The 23,043-nt window shown below is 29.3% G+C and overlaps 1 protein-coding gene across 3 annotated transcripts in view; it reads right to left on the reverse strand.

Annotated features, from left to right (window-relative positions):
* LOC135207204 (uncharacterized) overlaps positions 1-22,044 on the reverse strand; it is a 27,039-nt gene extending 4,995 nt beyond the window's left edge. The window contains exons 1-4 of one of the 3 annotated variants that reach the window (XR_010312929.1): positions 21,952-22,044; positions 16,159-18,698; positions 15,360-15,568; positions 14,148-14,394 (exon numbers count right to left, since the gene is read on the reverse strand). Coding sequence is in view for 2 of the 3 variants with exons in the window: in XM_064238802.1 (XP_064094872.1) it covers positions 15,366-15,568; positions 16,159-18,547 (2,592 nt within the window). In the remaining variant the exon portion in view is untranslated. Of the gene's footprint in view, positions 1-14,147; positions 14,395-15,359; positions 15,569-16,158 lie in introns of all 3 variants that reach the window. The other 2 variants (XM_064238802.1, XM_064238803.1) reach the window with 2 other exon arrangements.
* Between the last annotated feature and the right edge of the window lie 999 nt (positions 22,045-23,043).

Raw genomic sequence — 23,043 nt, forward strand, 5'->3', positions numbered from 1 at the left:
TGTAGTTTAAAATATATAGTTCTTGTATAGGATTAGAGCTTTCGACCATCAACTGTGGTCTTGTTCACTAAAGTGTGATATGTCACCTCAAGGAACTAACAAGTAAGAGCACAAACATTTGAAAAAACAACGGTTAGTAACAGCTAGTTCATATTATAAATGATCAGGCGGTTGAGCCCTCGTTCTTTCCAGAATTCGTCTTGATCTTCGTGGGGGAATGTTTCTATTGTCAACTGCTTGTTTGTATAGGCTGGTTGGGTGGTTTGTTTTTGGAGAAATGACCTAGGTGGAGTAAAACCGGAGAGGAAGCAGCATCGTTATTATTGGCAAACATATATTTCTTAAAGTTTGAAATTTTCCCTCCTACATATCTCTTCACAAATAGCTGTATTTTCTGTAATCCAGTATTTCCTGCAAAGGTCTCGTTTAATGAAATAACGCCCCTTCTACTACTCGTCTCAAAGTCCGGTCGTTACATGCAAAAACAACCTTGGTACCTTTAAAATTTATTGCGTGGTTTTTCTCCCATGTATGTTGCGCAATTGCACTGTATGAACTTCCCCTTCTGCAAGCAGCAACGTGTTCTTCCCTTCTCTTATCAATGGAACGTCCGCTTTCTCCCACGTAACATTCATTGCAATCACTACAAGGTATTACATATACTCCTACATTCTCTCTATTACCCGGGTTATTTTTAATGAGTTTCTTCTTGATTGTACTGTTGTACTGAAAAACTACGTTGAAACCGTTCTTTTTTCCTTTAAGCTGCCTAGAAAATTTATTAAGTTCTCTATTATAAGGAAGAGCAAGAGATGCCTTAAAATCTGCCTTTTCAGTTATATCATGAGGGGCGTAAAACATCGATCTAGCTTTAGATAGAGACTGTAGTATAAAAAACTTTGGGTAACACAGTTTAGTAAAACTATCTACCAAGAAATTTATTTCGGCGTCAATGAACTGGGGATCACATATTCGGTATGCTCGAAAAAAAACAAATTGGTTAAACGTTGTGCTTACTTTCGGTTCATGATATGAAAAGTAATGAATATAGGTGTTTGTGTGGGTGTTCTTCCTATACACGCTGAATTTAAAGTCACTATTCACTGTCTCTATGAACTACCATATCTACCATACTCAAAAATTGTAGATTCAACGCAAATGTTGAATCTACAATTTTTGAGTTTAATGGTTCGTTCTATCAACAAAAATCCGGGGTCTCGATGGGCTCACCCCTCTCCCCTATATTGGCTAACTTATGTATGGAATTTTTCGAAAAGGTTTACGTTGACACACTACCGGAAGACATCAAGCCTGAAATTTGGGTTAGGTATGTAGATGATGTTTTTATTGTTTATAGACACGGCGAGGAAGCCTTTCGTAAGTTTTAGAGTTGCTAATGGTTTTTTGCCCTCTATTAAATTTACAGTTGAAAAGGAAATGGAAAATAGGCTTCCCTTTCTAGATATGGTAGTTCATAGAGACACAGTGAATAGTGACTTTAAATTCAGCATGTATAGGAAGAACAACCCACACAAACACCTATATTCATTACTTTTCATATCATGAACCGAACGTAAAGCACAAACGTTTTTAACCAATTTGTTTTTTCGAGCATACCGAATATGTGATCCCCAGTTCATTGACGCCGAAATAAATTTCTTGGTAGATAGTTTTACTAAACTGTGTTACCCAAAGTTTTTTATACTACAGTCTCTATCTAAAGCTAGATCGATGTTTTACGCCCCTCATGATATAACTGAAAAGGCAGATTTTAAGGCATCTCTTGCTCTTCCTTATAATAATAAAGAACTAATAAATTTTCTAGGCAGCTTAAAGGAAAAAAGAACGGTTTCAACGTAGTTTTCAGTACAACAGTACAATCAAGAAGAAACTCATTAAAAATAAACCCGGGTAATAGAGAGAATGTAGGAGTATATGTAATACCTTGTAGTGATTGCAATGAATGTTATGTGGGAGAAGCGGACGTTCCATTGATAAGAGAAGGGAGAAACACGTTGCTGCTTGCAGAAGGGGAAGTTCATACAGTGCAATTGCGCAACATACATGGGAGAAAAACCACGCAATAAATTTTAAAGGTACCAAGGTTGTTTTTGCATGTAACGACCGGACTTTGAGACGAGTAGTAGAAGGGGCGTTAATTTCATTAAACGAGACCTTTGCAGGAAATACTGGGATTACAGAAAATACAGCTATTTGGTGAAGAGATATGTAGGAAAGGGAAAATTTCAAACTTTAGAAATATATGTGCCCAATAACGATGCTGCTTCCTCTCCTGTTTACTCACTCAGGTCATTTCTCCAACAAACCCACCCAACCACCATAGAACAAGCAGTTAACAATAGAAACATTCCCCCACGAAGATCCAAGACGAATTCTGGAAAGAACGAGGGCTCAACCGCCTGATCATTCATAATATGAACTAGCTGTTACCTAACCGTTGTTTTTTCAAATGTTTGTGCTCTTACTTGTTAGTTCCTTGAGGTTGACATATCCACCAACTTTAGGTGAAGCAAGACCCACAGTTGATGGCGTCGAAAGCTCTAAATCCTATACCAAGAAACTATACTTTTTAATTTTGCTACAAGAGGAATTTTACTTCCATTGTTTGGCTTGTATCCCCATTTACTTAGAGGTTACGACATAGTACCTGGCTTCTGCATATTATAGATATTTAATATATTAATTATATTATATATTATATATATATATATAGATATATATATATAAGATATATATTATATAACTATATATATGATATATATTATATATATTATTAATATACTATATTATATATCTAGAATATAATTTATTAATATATATTATTATATAAAGATATTATAATTATTATATTATTATAATATTATATATATATATATATTATATATAATAATTTTTTTAAAAAAAAAAAATATATATATTATAGATGTATTTATTATATATATAATATATATATATTATATATATATATATCTAATTATATATCTAGATTATATTATATATAGCTTATATATTATATATAATAATATTAATTATAATATAATATATTATAATTATATATATATATAATTATATTCTATATATATTATATATATTATATCTATATATAAAGTATATATAATATTATATATATATAATTATATATATATATATATTATTATATTGATAATACTATAATCTATATATACTATATATAATATATATATATTATATTATTCTATATATAATAATATATATTATATATTATTATATCTAATATATATTATATTATAATCAATATATATATATATTATATAAATAAATATAGGCTAATATATATTATTCTAACATATATATATATAATCTTATCTTTAAAAAACCAATATATATATATATACTTATATACATAATATATATTATTATTAAATACATATCTATATATAATATTGTATATAATATATGTATATATATTATATACATAATATCTTATATACTTTATATTAGATATAATATATTATTATCTACATATATATATATATATTATATACATATATATAATATATAATTTATTATCTATATATATTATAATATAATTATTATAATATACTATATATCTATAATATTAATATTTATATATATTATATATATATTATGATATATATATATAAATATTATTATATATATAGTATAATATATATATATCTTATATATATATATATATTATTATATATATATTATATAATTATTAATATATCTATATATATTATATCTATAAATTATTATATATATGTATATATTATATTATTATCTAAATATATTATTATATATATATATATGTATTAGTATATATATATATATTATATATTCATAATATAATATTATATATATATATGTATATATATTATAATATATATATATTATATATATATAAGTAAATATATATATATCAGTATCTATTATCTTCTTATATAATTATATTATTATATATTATTCTTATATATACTATTTATATTATAATAATTATATATATATATATATTATATATATATATATTTTAGTATTAAATATATTATTACTATAATTATATTATATATATTAAAATATTATATATATATATATTATAAATATTTATATATATTAATATATATTATATATTATATATATTATATATATATATATTATATATAGATATATTATTATATATATATATGAATTAATAATATTATATATATTATATTATATTATATATAATTATGTCTATATATATATGTATATCTATATTAATTATATATTATATATATATTATTTAATATAATATATTATTATATATATTATATATATATATATATAATATTATATATATATATTATTAATTAATTATATTATATAAATATATATTATATATATATATATATTATTATTATATTATATATATTATTATAATTATATATATATTAGTACATTAATATATATATATATTATATATATATATATTATATATATATATATTATATATCTATATTAATATATAATAATGATATATTATATATTAAATAATATATAGTATATTATTATACAGATATAATATGTTATATATATATATATTATAATATATATTAATTTCTAATATTATTATTATTATCAATATATAAATATATTATTAATATATATATATTATAATTATATACTATATAATAATATATATATATTATTATTATATTAGATAATATATTTTAATATATATTATTATAATATATATTATATATATATATATATAATCTATGTATATATATTATATAGAATATAATTATATATATATATATATTATATTATCTATAAATATTAATATATAGTTATATATTATATATATATATATATCATTAATATAAATATAGTAGTATATATAATATTAAATATATATATTATATATATATTTAATATATAAATTATATAAGATATATATATATTATATATATATATATTATATATATTAATTCGTATAATATATATATATATTATATATATATTAATTATATAGAGTATATATTATAATATATATAATTATATTAAATATAAGTCTATATAGATAATATTAGATATTAATAATATATATATGTAATAAACTTAACATTATGTTATATTAATATATAATATTAATATTAATTATATATATTATATATATGAGATATAATATATATATTTAAGATAATATAATATATATATTAATTAATTATATAATATATATATTATATAAAATATAAAATATATATTAATATTAAATATATAATAATTAAAATAAAAATATATTAATATATTATTATATTAAAATAATATTTTTATAAAATATATAATCCAGAGGTGCGGTAACCCCAAAAGCCCCATTACCATAAAAATAAACCATCAGGATTATATAGTGAAGGCCAACCTTTTGTAGCAGCCTTAAATAAATGAAGAAACAGCACCGCTCCGGGGGAGAACCGAAGGAGATTGTGCACCGAATGTAGTTTACAAATTTACTTGTCCAGAGGAGGTGTGTAAACCTCACAGCCAAAAACTACATCGGGTGCACCTACAACGACCCATTCGGAGAACGTCTGCTGGCTCTAGAAATTCAACGGGGCCATACCATCAACATTACATAGCTGTTCACTAAGTGGAAGCCATCTCTACAAGACGCTCATAGAAGGCACCCAGGGTCGTACACAGAGAAGAAACAACTACGGTCGCCTCTTAATAACGGAAGCAGTGAGCATCGCTATTCAGAAGCGACCCTTGAACGTCCAACAAGAATCGGACCATATACTCCCCTCCAGCAGGAGAAACGGAATACCCAATTGCCAACAGGGACCAGACAGCGCGCCCCTCCCAATCCACCGAGAACCATCGCCCCCGCCCCTTGGAAGGCATGAAAGAAGACCCAGCGTCAGCGAAGTCAACGTAACATCCTTACCTAAGGTTCGCTGAGACCCGCCCAACACGAAATCAGCAAACCGTTAACCCAACGTAGACCATTTCTGGAGGACCATACCACAACACACCACACCCACACACCCACACACTCGAAATTTAAATGCATACACATTTTATGTTAAATAAACAGAAAAATTGATCTCTTGCTACCTTTATGGATGCTATTTAAAAATACTATACATATATTTGTTTACTCCCGTTTTATTTAGCTTTCTATATTCATTTTACATTCCTGTATGCAAGATTTTGTAATTTTTATCTAAAACCAACCAAATGTAACAGATTAAAATTTTTAAAACATACATTTCTAAGGAAACTCTAGCAAACATGGCATTGTACTTTTTGAATATTTATTTAACACTGTTTAAACTTTCACTCTTATTGTGTCGCCAGTACATATGTTCCTTTATTTATTCTTTGTAAACTAAAACAACAACAGCCCTTAAGCTGGTTAACTCCCTAGACTAAGAACCAGTACCCATACCTCGAGGTCCATACCTCCCACACGATGAGATAAATTAGGCCCGAAAGGTCAGATTGTAAGTCAGTAGTCGCTTGCTCATGCCATACCGGCGCAAACCTGGCTGTTCGTGACCCCCCCAAAATTTCCCAATAAATGGGCAAGAACGGCAAGTCTGCGTATCTTTTCACCAGACCACTTGACCCGAACCCGCGCCTCGGCCAAAAACCCCTTCGTCCGGTCTGCCGCTACCTGCCCCAAGCAACCTTCTTTGCTGCCCTCCTAAACGCCCAATTGCTTTTAACCGAAAATTAGGTATTACGAGAAAAACCCCCTATGCCCTCAAAAGTCCTATATATATCTATATATATATATATATATAATATATATAATATAATATATATATATATATATGTAATCTATATATTTACTATATTATATATATATCTATATATATATATATATTATATGTAATTATTCATATTGATAATTATTAATAGATATATATATGATATCTATTGAATATATATAGATATAATATATAATAATATATATATGTGTATATAATGAATATATATACCTTAGCTAATAATATATATATAAAATATATATATATTGAATTATTAATATATATAGTTCAAGTCTTTAAAAAATATATAGTTCATTATATTAATATAGTTAATATATAATATTAGTAAAATATATATATGCAAAATTAATATATTATATTAAGTATATATAAATCGATATAAATAAAAATATAATAAGTAATTAAGTATATATATATAAAATATATATATAATATATATATAGTGATAGATATATATTTGAAAATTAATTATAAAATTAAATTCGTAATATAAAATATATTTTCCTAATATAGATGTATGAGTATAATTATATATATAGATATATATATATAGATAATATTATATTATAATATATATTAATGATATAATATATATAATATTATGTTACTATATATATGTATATATGTTATTATATCTATTATATATGATACTATATTATAATGTATATGTATAATATATATTATTGATATGATATATGTGATATAGTATAATATATGTGATATATAGTATATATATTATATATCTTATAATATATGATAATATAGGTATATCAATGTATAAATGTATATTTAAAGGGTGTATATTCATATCTATCTATATATATATATATATTCGTATGCATGTATCTATATATATATATATATATATAGTATGATGTATATATATTAATGGTATATGTATCTATAGAATGATATATATCTATCTATATAGATAGTAATATATATATCGGTATCTATAATTATATATCTCTATATCTATATCTATAGATCTCTCTATATCTTATATGTGTGTATGATATATATATCTATAATATTATATTAATATAAGGTATCTAGATATATCATATATTAATTATCTCTTTATCGTCTTCTATATATATGTGGTGATAATATATATATCTCTCTATCTCATTCTATATATCATCTCTATCTATCACTGTATCGATCTGTCTATGCTATCTCTATAATAGATCTATATGATCTTTATCTATCTCTCTATACATACATATTGTCTATCTTCTATTTCCCTAATCTGTAAATTCTAATCATATATCTCTCTATCTATCGTTCTATATAATATTATTAGATATGAATATTATCCTCTATATATCTACTAATTCTATAATATATATCTATATAATAACATATCATGAATATATCTATTATTAAATATATATATATATAATTAAAATATCTATATAGAATTTATACATCTTCATTGAATATTAATATATCTCATAATATATATTCTTATAAATATATATATATATCTATAATATTATTATATCTATATCTATTATATATAGTATCAATATAAACCTATTCCTCTATCTATATATTATATAATATCTATATCTATTCTAAATATTCTCTATATATCTCTCTTTAATATATATATAATATTCTGATATTATATATATATATAATATATCATATTCATATATATATATATACGTTAAATAAATAATATTCTTCTATTAATATATTATTAGTAATCATCTTCATATAATATTAAATCTATATATATACATCTAATATATGAATAATATATAAATATATATCTCTATATATATGAATATAATTAATATAATATACTATATGTTAATATATAATATAGTATATATATATGTATATATATTATTGTTATTCTATGTCATATGTATATATATCATGTATATATACTACTATGTATTCTCTATTATTCTCTCTAATATAATATACTCATATCTATATAATATATATCTCTATACTATATATTAATATATTATATATTATATATCTATATATCTAATATATATATCTAATCTTATATTATATTATTAATATAATCTATATATTTTTTTTTAAATTGTTCTTAATCTATTAGTATACTTTAATATATATTTTAACAATATAATAAAATATCATTAATATTAATTCCTTAATCTTATATTTTAAAATATATAATATCCTTAATATAATTATAGTAATTCTAATATCTATATAAACATAATATCCTAAATTAATATATTATTCTATTATCTTATAAAATAATCAACTATATTATTAATATATATATATATATAAATCATATATATATTCAAATATATATATATTAAATTTTATATAAAATATATATATGTATAAATATCTCTATTATATGTATCTATAATATATAATATATATATCGTATATATATATATATATTATATATTATACTATATATATTAGTATATATGTATATATATATTATAAGATATCTTATATATATATATAAATATAATGTAATGTATATGTATATCTCTATAATATATATATATATATGTATAATATATAATATATATATATGTCTATCAATTTGTATATAAATATATAATTATTATATTATTTTATAAATATATAAACTATATATCTATATATCTCTTATATAGGTATATATATATAATAATATATTATGGTATACTATATATAATATATATATATAATATATAATATATAAATATCTATGTATACTATAATATGTATATGTAATATATATATTATATATAATATATAAATAGATATGGACTATCTATCTATGTAATTATATATATATATATATATGTGTATTAATATATATATATGTGTAATCATATTCTCATATATATATATATATGTACTATATCTATATATATATGTATATTGTGTAACTATATGTGTATATATTACTCTATATATATACATATATATGTATATATGTATCTATATTACTCATATTATCTAATCTCTCCTTCTATCTATATATTTATCATGATATCTATTTACAGATCTATCTTATATTTATCCATCTATCTATACTATATTTGTATATAATATATTCCATATATGTATTGATATATATTATAAATACTATCTATATAGATATACATATATGAATCATATATAATCTTCTATCCTATTATTGAATATATATATCTCTATATATATATATATCTATAATATATCTAATATACATATACAATATCTGCAATTCTATAGTATATATATCTCTACTCTCTATTATCTATATATTCAGATTATATCTATATACCGATTATCTATATATATATCTAAATATATTATACATATCTATATATATTATATCAATATAAATTATATCTATACACTAAATTCATCTATTATACTAATATATAATATCTATATATATCTATAAATATCTTCATGATATATATAGTATATATAATATATTATAAAATATATATACACTATTAAATATATCTAATAATCTGTTAAGGATATAGTATATATTAATTAATATAATATATATTAATTAATTATATATAATATTAATACTAATATAATATGAATCTATATCTCTAGTATATGAATTAATATATATATCTATATAATCTATATATATATATCTATATATATGCTAGGTATCTATAATGTATATAATCTCTGTATATATATATATGTATCTATATATGTTATATATAATTATATTGGTCTATATATAATGTATATATATAATATATAGATATCATAACTATATATAACTATATAATCTAATATAATTATATTTGTTTTTAATAACATCCTTTATTTTGTTATGACTACCGGTTTCGGAGTAACTGTCTCCATCATCAGGCCTATACAAAAACACAGAAAGAAAAAAAAATAAAAATCACCTAATTACCATCGATCATTAGAATGAAGTAATGTTACACAAAGGTTACATTGTATATATAATAAAAAAAGATTAATGTACAAGCATAAGAAAAAAGAGGAAAGGAAGCAATATTAAAAAAGGAGGTTAATACCTGCATCATGAAGGCATACAAATATATACACTAAAAATTTTAAAAACACAGCATCTCTGTGGACCTCTCGTTGTTACTGAGGGAAGGTTTCAACTTCAAAGTGTAGAGACTTTCTGCTATTGCCAGCTCCATGGGGGCCACTCGACTAGAGAGAATGGAAAAAAATCTAACCTTAGAGGGTGATCACTATTTACTGCGTGATCCCGTATGGCACTGAATGGTGGTTTTGCTAAAAGCCTGTTTGTCCTAACTGATCTTCCTAAGTGTTCAAACCATCGTACACGTGCTTGGCGTTTTGTTTTTCCCACGTAAATTGCATTACAGCAATTGCACTCGTATTTATAAAGAACATGAGACTGTAGTTCTGGGGGTACGATGTCTTTGTAGTACTTAAACCACCAACAGTATACTTAGGCTTGAACACTACCCTAACATTAACTTGAGGGTAAAATTCTCTTAAAAGTTTTAGTAGTCTATTTTTAACAGAAAAACTCTTATTACCATAGAAAAACATAGTAAAATACAGTACTGCTTTATTGGCTTTTAAAATGGAAACTTTCGGGAACAATAACTTTTCTAGCTGCTTACCAACATATGTATCTATGAAAGCAATATTAAAACCGTTTTTTTAAAGTCTTTTATAAACTGAAATTCTGAATGAAGACTAAAATAATTTGAACAAATGTTAAAGGCACGGGTCACAAGTGTACAGACTAAATTGCGTTTATAAACTGTAGGGATGAATGAAGAAAATTTAGTTGTGAGTCCTGTAAATGTTGGTTTCCTGTAAACTGATGTTGAAAAAGTGTTATCGCTGTGTTTACTTACGAGCACGTCAAGGAAAGCTAAAGTATTATTGTTCTCTACTTCTGAAGTAAATTCAATATTTTGGTGTTTTGAGTTAAAATAATCAAGAAACAGGGGTACATGTTCTTCAGATCTAAAAATTAAAAATGTATCATCTACATAACGTTGGTAGAACAGTGGTTTAAAAGAACTGGGACAATTATCTAACCAAACAACTTCGTAATGAGATAAAAAGGCATTGGCCAAAGTAGGACCGAGAGGGTTTCCCATTGCTACACCATCTTTTTGTTTATATACATTTGTGTTAAACATAAAATAACATTCAGACGCAGCTAATGTGAGCAGTTTGTGTAACTGTTGTTTATTAAAATTATGGATACTGTTGGAGCCATTAAACAAGTTCCTGAATGCATTTTATATCAACTGGGTTTCTGCTAAAGGCGAATCATTAGTAAATTAAAGATTTTAACATCGAAAACTTACAAGAACACAATTACCTAGTTCTAGATCACAAATTTCTTTGGCAAAAGTAAATGAATCCATAACTATATACTGATTGCATGTTACAGGAGCTAAAATAGGAACAAGAAACTTTGACAAATGGTAGTTGAAAGTACCTATAGCTGACATGATTGGTCTGAGTGGGAACCCTTTGGGAGTTTGGGTAAGGCCATCGAGCACGTCCATTTGGTTTTAGATCCAGATGGCAAATAGATCGTTATAAGTATGGTTCATCTCACCCCCAGACTTCAATTTTCTTAAGAACCTGTTAATACTCTCCTCCTTATTGAGTAACTTTAAAAGAATGTCGTCCTTAACTAATTCAAATTTTGTGGTCGTCAAGGATAAATTGCACCTTACTTAAATATTCATTTTTATTTACTTCATTCTAATGATCGATGGTAATTTGTTGGATTTTTTTAAGATTTTTTATTTTTTTTTCTTTCTGTTTTTTTTTTGTTTTTGTAAGAGACCTGATGATGGAGACAGTTATTCCGGAACTGATAGTCATAGGAAAACAAAGGATGTTTTATGTACAAGTGCTGGTTTTACTCTTTCTATCGAGACTCCGTTTTCCAAGGGATAGATCAGTTGCAGATATATATATATATATATATATATATATATATATATTATATATATATATATATATATATATACATACATATACATATACATATATATATCTATATATATATATATATATATATATATATATATATATATATATATATATAAGCATTAAGCTACAAATGTCATCTAATATCCAATTTGCTGTGTCTCGGACAGAACGGATTGGATATTGAATTATATTTGTAGTTTAATGCTTGTATATTAATCAAAGCAATGTAATAATATTCACACACACACACACCACACACACACACCCGCACGCACACACACACACACACCCACACACATATATATATATATATATATATATTATATATATATATATATATATGTATATATATATATATATATATATATTTGTTTATATATATATATATATATATATATATATTATTATATATATTATATATATATAATGTGTGTGTGTGTGTTGTGTGGTGTTGTGTATATATACACATACACACATAATATATATATATATATATATATATATATATATATATATATATATATATATATATATATATATATATATATATATATAGGGTGTTTCGAAATTAGAGGACCCCCCTCCACAGATCAAATGGATAGTTATGAAGTTTTCTGCTATAGCCTATCTCCCAGTACATTGCCATAAGTTTCTATTAAGCTATTTTTCATTTTACATTTCTTGTATTTTCAGACTGAGTGACAGAGTTAGATACAGCCATGGCTAACGACTCGGAGGAAATCAGATGGACTGACTGAATACGGCTATAACCTTCAGAGAGGCCAGGGATGCTGGCGCATCCTTCATTTCACGTTCCTGGATAGCTAAATACATTAAAAGAGATGAATTCTTTGTTAAAAGAAACTGAAACAAAAATCCATATGATTTTCATTGCAAAAAGAGTGAGAATCTTGGGAGGCCTGATGTCCTTTCTCAGGAGTCAAAAGACATCATAGCTGAGGCAGTGGGTAGACCAAGGAAGTCTTTACGTAAATTGGTACTTGAACTAGAAACAAAAAGGGGAAAGAAGAGAAGTTATAGTGCTGTATATCGTGAGTTAAAAAAAAACAGGTATCAAGCCATTTCATGTTGTCAGCAAGCCCAACATCACTCAGTAACAGAGAGAAGACCGTGCATGGTTTGTGGTTCATTAATTAAAGATTGGGATGAAGCTGACTTTCTCCATGTTGCCGCATCAGATGAATTCTTGATTTACAATCAGGAAGCTAAATCATAAAAAATGATATCATTTGGGCTGCAAAGTTAGATGATTTCAGCGATGACATGCGCTATCGCCAAATTGTGAAATTTCCTGAATGTTTGGGAATTTTTCTGTTTCACAGCCAAACGGTTAATGTGGATCATCAAAGAAAAAGGACAGTCATGGAATGGCGAATACTGCAGAGAAACTGAGCTTACTGGTGGAGTATTTCCTTTTCTCAAAGATCCTGAAAATGCATTATCTGTTGAAGAAGTCACATTTTTACATAATAAGGCACCATGTTTCAAGGCTCTTCAGACTCGGGAGCTGCTTCGAAACAGTGGTATCGATTTCTTCTCATCAAGTGAATTTCCAGGTAGCTCCCCTGACCATAATGGTAGTATCTTAAAGGGTCGTGTTGAAGCACGCACAGTGAACTATGATGGTATACCAAGCCTCGACGACCTGCGAAGAGAGGTGACCGAAGTACTCAGGGAAATGGAGTTTGAGTCTCAGCTTTTAGCAATTTGCTGAAATCAGACCCCTCAAGAATGCAGGCTGTGGCACAGGCAGATGGAGGCCACACAAAATATTAAATAGTCAGAGAGAAACTTAAATAAATACCTGTTCTGAATTACTATTGTTTTTGTCTATATCCATTTTAGTTTATGCTGTAGAGGGGGGCTCCAATTTTGAAACACACACACACACACACACACACACACACACACACACACATATATATATATATATATATATATATTATATATATATATATATATATATATATATATATATATATATATATATATATATATATATATATATATATATATATATATATATATATATATATGTGGTGTTGTGTGTGTGTGTGTGTGTCTGTGTCGTGTGTGAATTATACGTGAAAAATGTTATATATATATATATATGATATATATATATATATAGTATATATATATATATATATATATATATATGAATTTACGTCAAAATAAGGATCATAGACAATCTGAGGAGAACCAGGTGCAGTAAATATATATATATATATATATATATATAATATATTATATAATATATATAATATATAATAATATAGATATATATATGTGTGTGTGTGTGTGTGTGTGTGTGTGTGTATGTATGCATGCATGTATGTATGTATGTATAATGTATAATCAAAACTGTTAAGGATCACCAGAAATTTCTGCAGAAGACAGGTTTCAGTAAAAACCAAACAGACTGAACTGTGCCTGTGTGCTATTAATTATTCACCAGTATAACATTCATTTATCTATGGTCATTCACTTCCCACCCTCCTCTGCCACCCCTGTTTCGTGGTATCAGTCTGCTAATGGACGACGAAACGGAAAGTAACCATCTCTTTCTTACCTGAAGGTTAACTTCTGGGCCTAAACACTGTTACGCACCTTCATCTACGAAAACGAAAATGGAAAAGAATGACTACATCCATCCCGGACCCCTGGAAACGTCCTGTTGATGATAGTGGCAGCGTCTCTGGGTTGCTTGCATGTATGCAGATGGTAAACCAGCGACAGATTCTTCGTTAATCTCATGAGTGAGGCGGGATATAGGCTCTGGTCCTCAATTGTGTCACCAAAGTTGACAAGGTGAATTGCTATGGGAAGAAAGAAGAGAGGCGCTCATTTTAGAGATATAACACCCACGACAACAGAGAGTTATCACTGAACGGAGTACTATCTGCTAAACAAAAGCAGTATGACAGTATAACTAAACTACTGCAATTTTTTGTTAAAGCATTAAAAAAAACATTTCATATATGTATATGTTATATATGTGCGTGTGTGTTGGTATGCTTAAATGTATCTATATCTGTATATATATTAATATATAATATATATATTATATATAATATAATTATTGGTGTGTGTGTGGTGTGTTGTGTGTGGTGTGTGTGTACTATATGCATATGTATGTAGTATGTATGTATGTATGTATAATGTGTAGGTGTGTGTGTGTACTTCATAAATTTTCTGCCAGATGCAGAATGTAATTTGATGTCATTGCGAGTGCTTTGTTTTTAGTGTATTTTCAGATTTCTTGTGCATTGCATTACATTACTCATGAGGTAATTACCGAAGATGAATTAGCAAAAAAACCATCAAAGCAAAGCTTTTTGACTTATGGCTCAAGGTTTTAGTACTTTATCACTAAGGGGGGCAAAAGTAAACACCTACTACTACGTACTTAGATCATCCGCTGGATGCGAAACCTCTTCTTTAAATACTGCAGAGGCTTTTAAATCGATCCACAGTGAAATCTTAGTCTTAATGCCATGAGCGAAGGCAACTGCTAGTATTTCATTGAACTTCGAAAGATCTCTCCATATCTCTTGAAAATCAACATGGCCCGGCTTCAGTCGAGACAGTAAGGGTGGCAGGGCGAAAAGACCATCTGCTCTCAGGAATCGCATGAACTTCTTCAGGCTCGTATTTTCCAGCAGTGACACGTATGACTGCAAAACTTGATCGTCCAGTCTAGTTTCGATGCATGGTTCCAAGAGCTCATCGTGCGCTTGTTGAGAGACGCTGTATGTTGTTACATAGAGTTTTTGAATATCTTTTATCTGATTGTATAATGCATCACTCTTGGGGCATCTCTGGTAGAGTAATCCTGGTATGAAGGAAATGACTCCTTCTAATTCCTTAAACAGACCATTGTTCTCTGACATTGGAGCATCGGTTAACCCTTTTGACTGCAGCACCACATCTAGAAGCAAGTCCCCTCCTTCCTGCATTCGAGCTGATATCTCATCACAGACGTCGACAGCAATTGCAAACTCCTGCTGACTTCTGTGGACATAGCAGTATACGTTGACAATCTGTAGACCATCATATACATGCTTTATGGAGAAATAGGATGACATGACAGCACGAAAGTTTTGCAGTACATCTTGAGAACTGATTTGAGATCTAATCTCCTCTTTAAAGTTTTTGACATCTCTCTCTGTCCATTCAAATTTTTTCTCAATGTAATATTTCAGAGACCATTTTCTGTACAATTCATTGAATTCCCCCATTGATTTTTCAGAAATTCCTGTCTCTTTTATTATTTTCTTGTTTAAGTTCTCTTTCAACTGCAAATAAATTGATGTCTTGGTGTTCAGTTCATCCCTTAAATCTGGACTATCAATGTAAAGAAAAATGAACATGGTAAAAATTAGTGGTGTTTTCAGGAGTGCTTTAGTCCTATAGCTCATTTCTTCTACTTTCTGAGACAGCTCCATTTTCATTTTTTTGTGTTCTTGATCATCTTTCACCAGGCAGCCCGTGAGTTTTTCTATGAGCAAGTGGCACTCCCTTTCCTGAAGACCTAAAACATTGAGGTTGACTTTGCTACGGTTTCCAGAGTTCACAATATTTGTTAGTTCATCAGTATTCCATGGACGTGTTGTTACGACAATCTTTACGTCCCTCCATTTAAGTGTTAACATTTCTTCAAAGAGTTTCTTGGAATTCCCATTAACCTCATCATACCCATCACAAAGTATTAGACATTTTGAACCAATGATATATGACAGTACATGAGTGAAATCATAACGCTTCACAGTCTCTTTCAGCAAACTTCTAAGGTAGTCTTCAAAGTTGTCAAGGTCACGATTTCTGAACTGCATATAAAGAAGAATTTGGAAGTCTGAGAGTTGTTGTATATCTGCGGTCCCCTTATACCAGTGGTCTACAAAGGAACAAAGAATTGTGGTCTTTCCAGAACCTGCATCACCAGATATAATCAAAACTTCAGGGTCCTCTCCCGTATTATGTGTGTCAAAAATTTCTTGCTGCTTTAGAATGGTACATTTATTGCCATGGTAATTTTGATTGAACTGCCTGTCATGCTCCACTTTTAAGGAAATAAGGAAACTAAATGGGTCTTGAAAACCACGCTGAGCTACCTGGCCAAAGGGCAAAATCTGACAGAGATTTTTGTAAAGAGACCATAATTCTTCTCGAGAACACTTTTGCACTAGTTCAGAACACTCACTCCAGAAATCGTCTACTTCCTGCTTAAGGGACTTCACATCCTGTGACTCTGAGGGATCATAGTTCTCACGGATCTTTCTCAGCAGCTTCGGAACAGCAGCCTTGATCTCGGCTTTGAGTTGATCAATTTCAAGCTTCTGATGAGGAAAGAGAGGCTCGGTTTTGTCAAGAGTTTCTACGAGTGTTGCTTGAAAGTTGCAGAGTTTATTTTCCAAATCTGTATCTGACATATTACACTCTTCATGGCTAACACAGTCCCTCTCAGCTTTGATTTTTCTTATTAATTCTTTCAGTTCATCGCCAGGGTCTTTGACTCCTTTCTGCCAAAGATAATGGAAGATTTTGTTCATCAGCGTGATGTCAAAGCACTTTGCAGATTTAGTGGCAAGACTATTTATTTCATCTTTGTTTAATAATTTCTTGTTACGTCTTATGTCATTTTCATCGAGAATCTCCGAGATTGACTTGGTTTGTCCGTGGAGAAAACTATAATAAAATAACATAGACAAAACCTTCTTTCCCCAATGTGTCACAAAGTAGTGATGCCTGAAATTTCTTAGCGCTTCTGGAGATACAATTGGTGCTGATGAAGCCATGTTATTGCCCCACAAATATATATAGTCTACACTAGTACAACCATATCTTTCAAAACACTTTTAAAGATGTTTTTGATAACAGCAGAGTAGGCATCTTGCAACAGGATGCAAAATATTTAGTTGTAAGACTGGGCCACATACGTACATAAGCCTGAAGAAAAATAATAACACAAGTTAGAAGCAGGAAACGTAATGACAAAAACATCTGCCATGATGTGAACAACAAAATTAATATTTCATAGCAACTTACCTTTGCTACTAATAATAATGATGTCAATAGCAACCACATATTGCAAACCTGTTAAGGCAGTGCTGATCGCTTATGTGTGACTTTTCAGCACGGCCATCCTGCTCGTACTCTGTGAAATTCAGTCAAGTTGAAGGGCCCGGTACTACTGTTCGTAAACACACATTAGTGGCATTCTTAGTGATAATAATAGTCTGTTGGCAATGATTACTATAATAATTATTCTTATTATTGTTCAGATGCTGAACCCTATTCATGTGGAACAAACCCACCTTACGGGTAATTAACTTGAAATTCAAGTTTCTAAAGCGTATGGCGTTCATTTGAAAGAAGTAACAGAAGGTAATGGGAAATACAGAAAGAAGAGACCCGTTTTTTTTCTTAATCAATTTACTGCGCACATTGGCACTTTTCAAATCAATGAAAGCTACAACACTGGTCGGGAAAGATGAGTGTAGAGCTCCATGAGATAATGATATGTTCCTCGTTGGGGTAGGAAGCCATATAGTCTGGGTAAAAGCTTATCTTGTAGTTGGAACATGAGGTGTGAGAGGAGAATACATTTGAATACTTTGCAGTAACAGGAGGTGAAGGAGATAGCCCGGAATTTGTCAGTGCCGGGCTTGGGGATGGGTACAATTGCACTATGAGTCCACGCTTTTGGCACATATCCTATGCTGAGGCAGAGGATGTAGAGCTGGAGGATAGTGTTGCCAGGTACTTTTATGAGTATGCCAAGGACTGTATAGGTGATGCCATCATCACCAGGAGTTGACTTCTTACTCCTTGATAAGGCACATCATAGCTCTTCCTCAATTATGGGTACATCGTCCTTTTCATCAGTGCTCAGTAAGGCAGTAATGAGATGGAGGGCATGGTGGTTTTCTTTTGTGGAGTGAGTGTCTTGTATATGAGCAGGAGGGTTGATGATTCGTTACATTGATCACTCATCAATGAGGTCCTGTGCATACTGAGCAGGGCTGTGGTGGAGGACACTTGGGGTTTTCTTCTTCACAATCCTGTTCATGAGGTGCCACATGGAACCAAAGCTTGTTTGATGGTTGATGCTGTCCGTTAACTTGTGCCAGGAATCTGTTTGTACACAGTGCTGTAGAGCAACTAGATCATCTCTTAATAGTTGATACTGGTGCAGAGTCTCAGGACTTGGAAGAGACCAGTTGTTAGAAAAAAAAAAAGATAAATTAAGAAATTATTAGATGAATATAAATGTAAGTAGATTATTAAAATAATATAAAGAGAATTGTATGGGGGTATTAATGCACTGCATCTTCGCCTGAACTTCCGCTGGAGTTCTAATTGCACGGCATCCCTAGTAGGGAGGGAGGCTGTTCCTTCCACAGTACCACAACGGTATATGGAACAAAGGACCTCTGGAACTGAGAAGTTCGACAGCGAGGAGGCCCATTTACTGCATATTGGTGCATCTGAACTGAAAAACTGACAAACAGGAAACCGAAACCTACCACCTCGAACCACTCTATCTAAAAGAGATAAATCTCTGGCAGAAGCAGATATCCACACCAGAAAACGGTATTCTAGCTCATGAAGGACAAATAACCTACAACAGGTTACATTGATTTTCACATTCACAATTGATCAATGATCCCCTTTTCCTGCCAAGAGCGACCAGAGTCGCTGAAAGGCAGAAGCACCAATATGCAGTAAATGTGCCTCCTCACTGTCGAACTTCTCAGTTCCAGAGGTCCTTTATTCTTCCTCACACCGTTGGAATACTGTGGAACAGCCTCCCTACTGAGGATGCCCTGCAGTTGGATCTCCAGCGGAAGTTCAAGCGAAGATGTAATAATGCATTACTGCCCTAACAATACTCTCCTTGTATTTTAGTGATTTACTTAAATTTTTTATCTATTAATTTGTTAATCTATTTTTGCTTTCTTAATAAGTGATCCACCTTTTGGTATTTCCCATTACCTTTTGTTATCTCTTTCTAATGAACACCCTAATGTTCTTTGAAAGCTAGTGAGTTTCAAGTCAATGTCCCCTTTTGTGGTCTAGTTCCATCTGAATAGGGTGCATCTTCTAATAATAATAGTATTAGTGTATGCTGGAGGTAAACCCTCCTTTAAACATGTTTTATTAAAAATTATTGCTGCATCAGCTGCATTAATTTTATAGAGGTTCTTCTCTATTTTTCTAATTGTGGTTTTCTCATAGTTACTAAAACGGCAGGTGAGCAACGCACCGAAGTTTGGCATGACGAAAATCAGGAAAAAAATAAATGTCAGTTTTATTACAACGCCTGGGACGTTAGTAGAGAAGAACCTCTATAAAATTAATGCAGCTGATGCAGCAATAATTTCTAATAAAATAATATCAGTAATAGTAATGATACCGCCCTCTCTTGTATAACTTTGTGTCTTGACTTGGGGCATACTAGGAATAACAATATGACCATCCTTGAATAGAACACATTCGCTTGCAGGTGTGTTGGCATATGTTCAAATACCCAGGGGCGTCTTCACAGGACATTTTGAGAGCAAAGAGCAATGAGCGGATTGTCATGAAATTTGAAAATGACCCTGACTTAAGGGAGGGTCATGTCATTCCAATCAAGAGAATTAAAAAAAATTATAACCATTATAGCTGCAAAAGTAATCTAACAGACCGTAGTGCATGCACCACTGCATCTTTTCTCTGTGGTTTCGTATTGCAATTTCCTCAATGAGATTAAAAAGACAATATGATCGTGAGAGCCACCTAATCTACTACACCAGCACGCACTAACAGTGAGAGCAAGCGAAGCTATCTATCAGCACAGGAAGTAAGTGACAACGGATGCGGTCGACCTCACAAAACGTTTGAGCCAGTGTGAAGGGTGCGGCCCCTATTGAGGTTAATTATTTGCCTGAAGATTCTAGAAGAGGGTGTGTGTATAAGGCAATGTGCATGAGATCAATTGAGAAATCTGCCTAGAGAATGAGAGATTTGCCATCTTTTGCGCATATTTTCATGTTGATCCCAGAGGGGCTGGTACTCAACATGGCGGAGGTTTTGTGAGATGCTGTAGTACTGCATTATACACATCTTTTCTATAGTCTTCAAGCAATAATAAATCGCATGAATAAAGAGTATCTCCACACGGGAGTCTCCCTGATATGCAACCAAAACTCCTCACTGTTCACAAATCTCGCTTCAACACAAGAAACACTCGCTGGACATCACGAGACTTCTTCGCACAGAGACAGAAGGACTAAGAATGACTCAGGGCACGGACAGACAGACCCTTGGCATGAGCGCACAACAGTCAAGCAGATATTATCTCGCGTCAGCATCCGGTCATATCAACAAGAATGGAGGGTGCTCCCCAAAGGACAGTTTTTGGCCAAATATTCCTCAGATATTAAAAATATGACTGTGTCGGCACTTCATTCATTTCCACTTTTGAAAGGCTTTGTTCATCGCCAGAAAATTAAACGCTCAGCAATGTGCAGAGATCTTATGGCGAACAACTAAATATTTTATCACGAATCCACGAATTATCTCTCTCTCTGCTTTGTGTCTTTTGCGACTGCGATTCTTATTTCAGAGAAAAAGAGAACAAACAGCTGCTCAAGGAAGTTCTACGATTCTGTCTTAATAATAACGAGAGAGAAAGAGAGAGAGAGAGAGAGAGAGAGAGAGAGAGAGAGAGAGAGACGATCTCAAAGCCATATGTTCTATTGATAAAATCTTGCGCACTTTCTTGTAAACATTTCTCTCTCTCTCTCTCTCTCTCTCTCTCTCTCTCTCTCTCTCTCTCTCTCTCTCTCTTATCTTGGTATACTTCATACATAAAAATTATTAAAGCACAATATAGCAAAAAATTATACTCTAAAACAAATGACTAATGTGAATGCACATAATTGAACATATTGTACATAAACACACACACACACACACACACATGCAGAGAACTCAACAATTGAAAAATATCACCATTATTGTCAACAATATTATTATCATTATTGGAAAAGTAAATCCACAATAACATGTCTGTTTGATCTTGTTTATTTTAAAATAACTACAAAAGCAGAAAGCTTTCTGCTTTGTATTTTAAATAAGATCAAACAGACATATTATTGTGGATTTACTTTTTCATTTTATTTTATTAACTCTTGTGATTATGAGTTTTCTTTTAATTATCATTATTATCATTATTATTATTATTATTATATGTTTATATTATTATTATTATTATTATTTATTATTATAGATAGTGGTAGTAGAA

Source organism: Macrobrachium nipponense, chromosome 32 (assembly GCF_015104395.2).
Source record: "Macrobrachium nipponense isolate FS-2020 chromosome 32, ASM1510439v2, whole genome shotgun sequence".
NCBI classification, from domain to species: Eukaryota; Metazoa; Arthropoda; class Malacostraca; order Decapoda; family Palaemonidae; genus Macrobrachium; species Macrobrachium nipponense.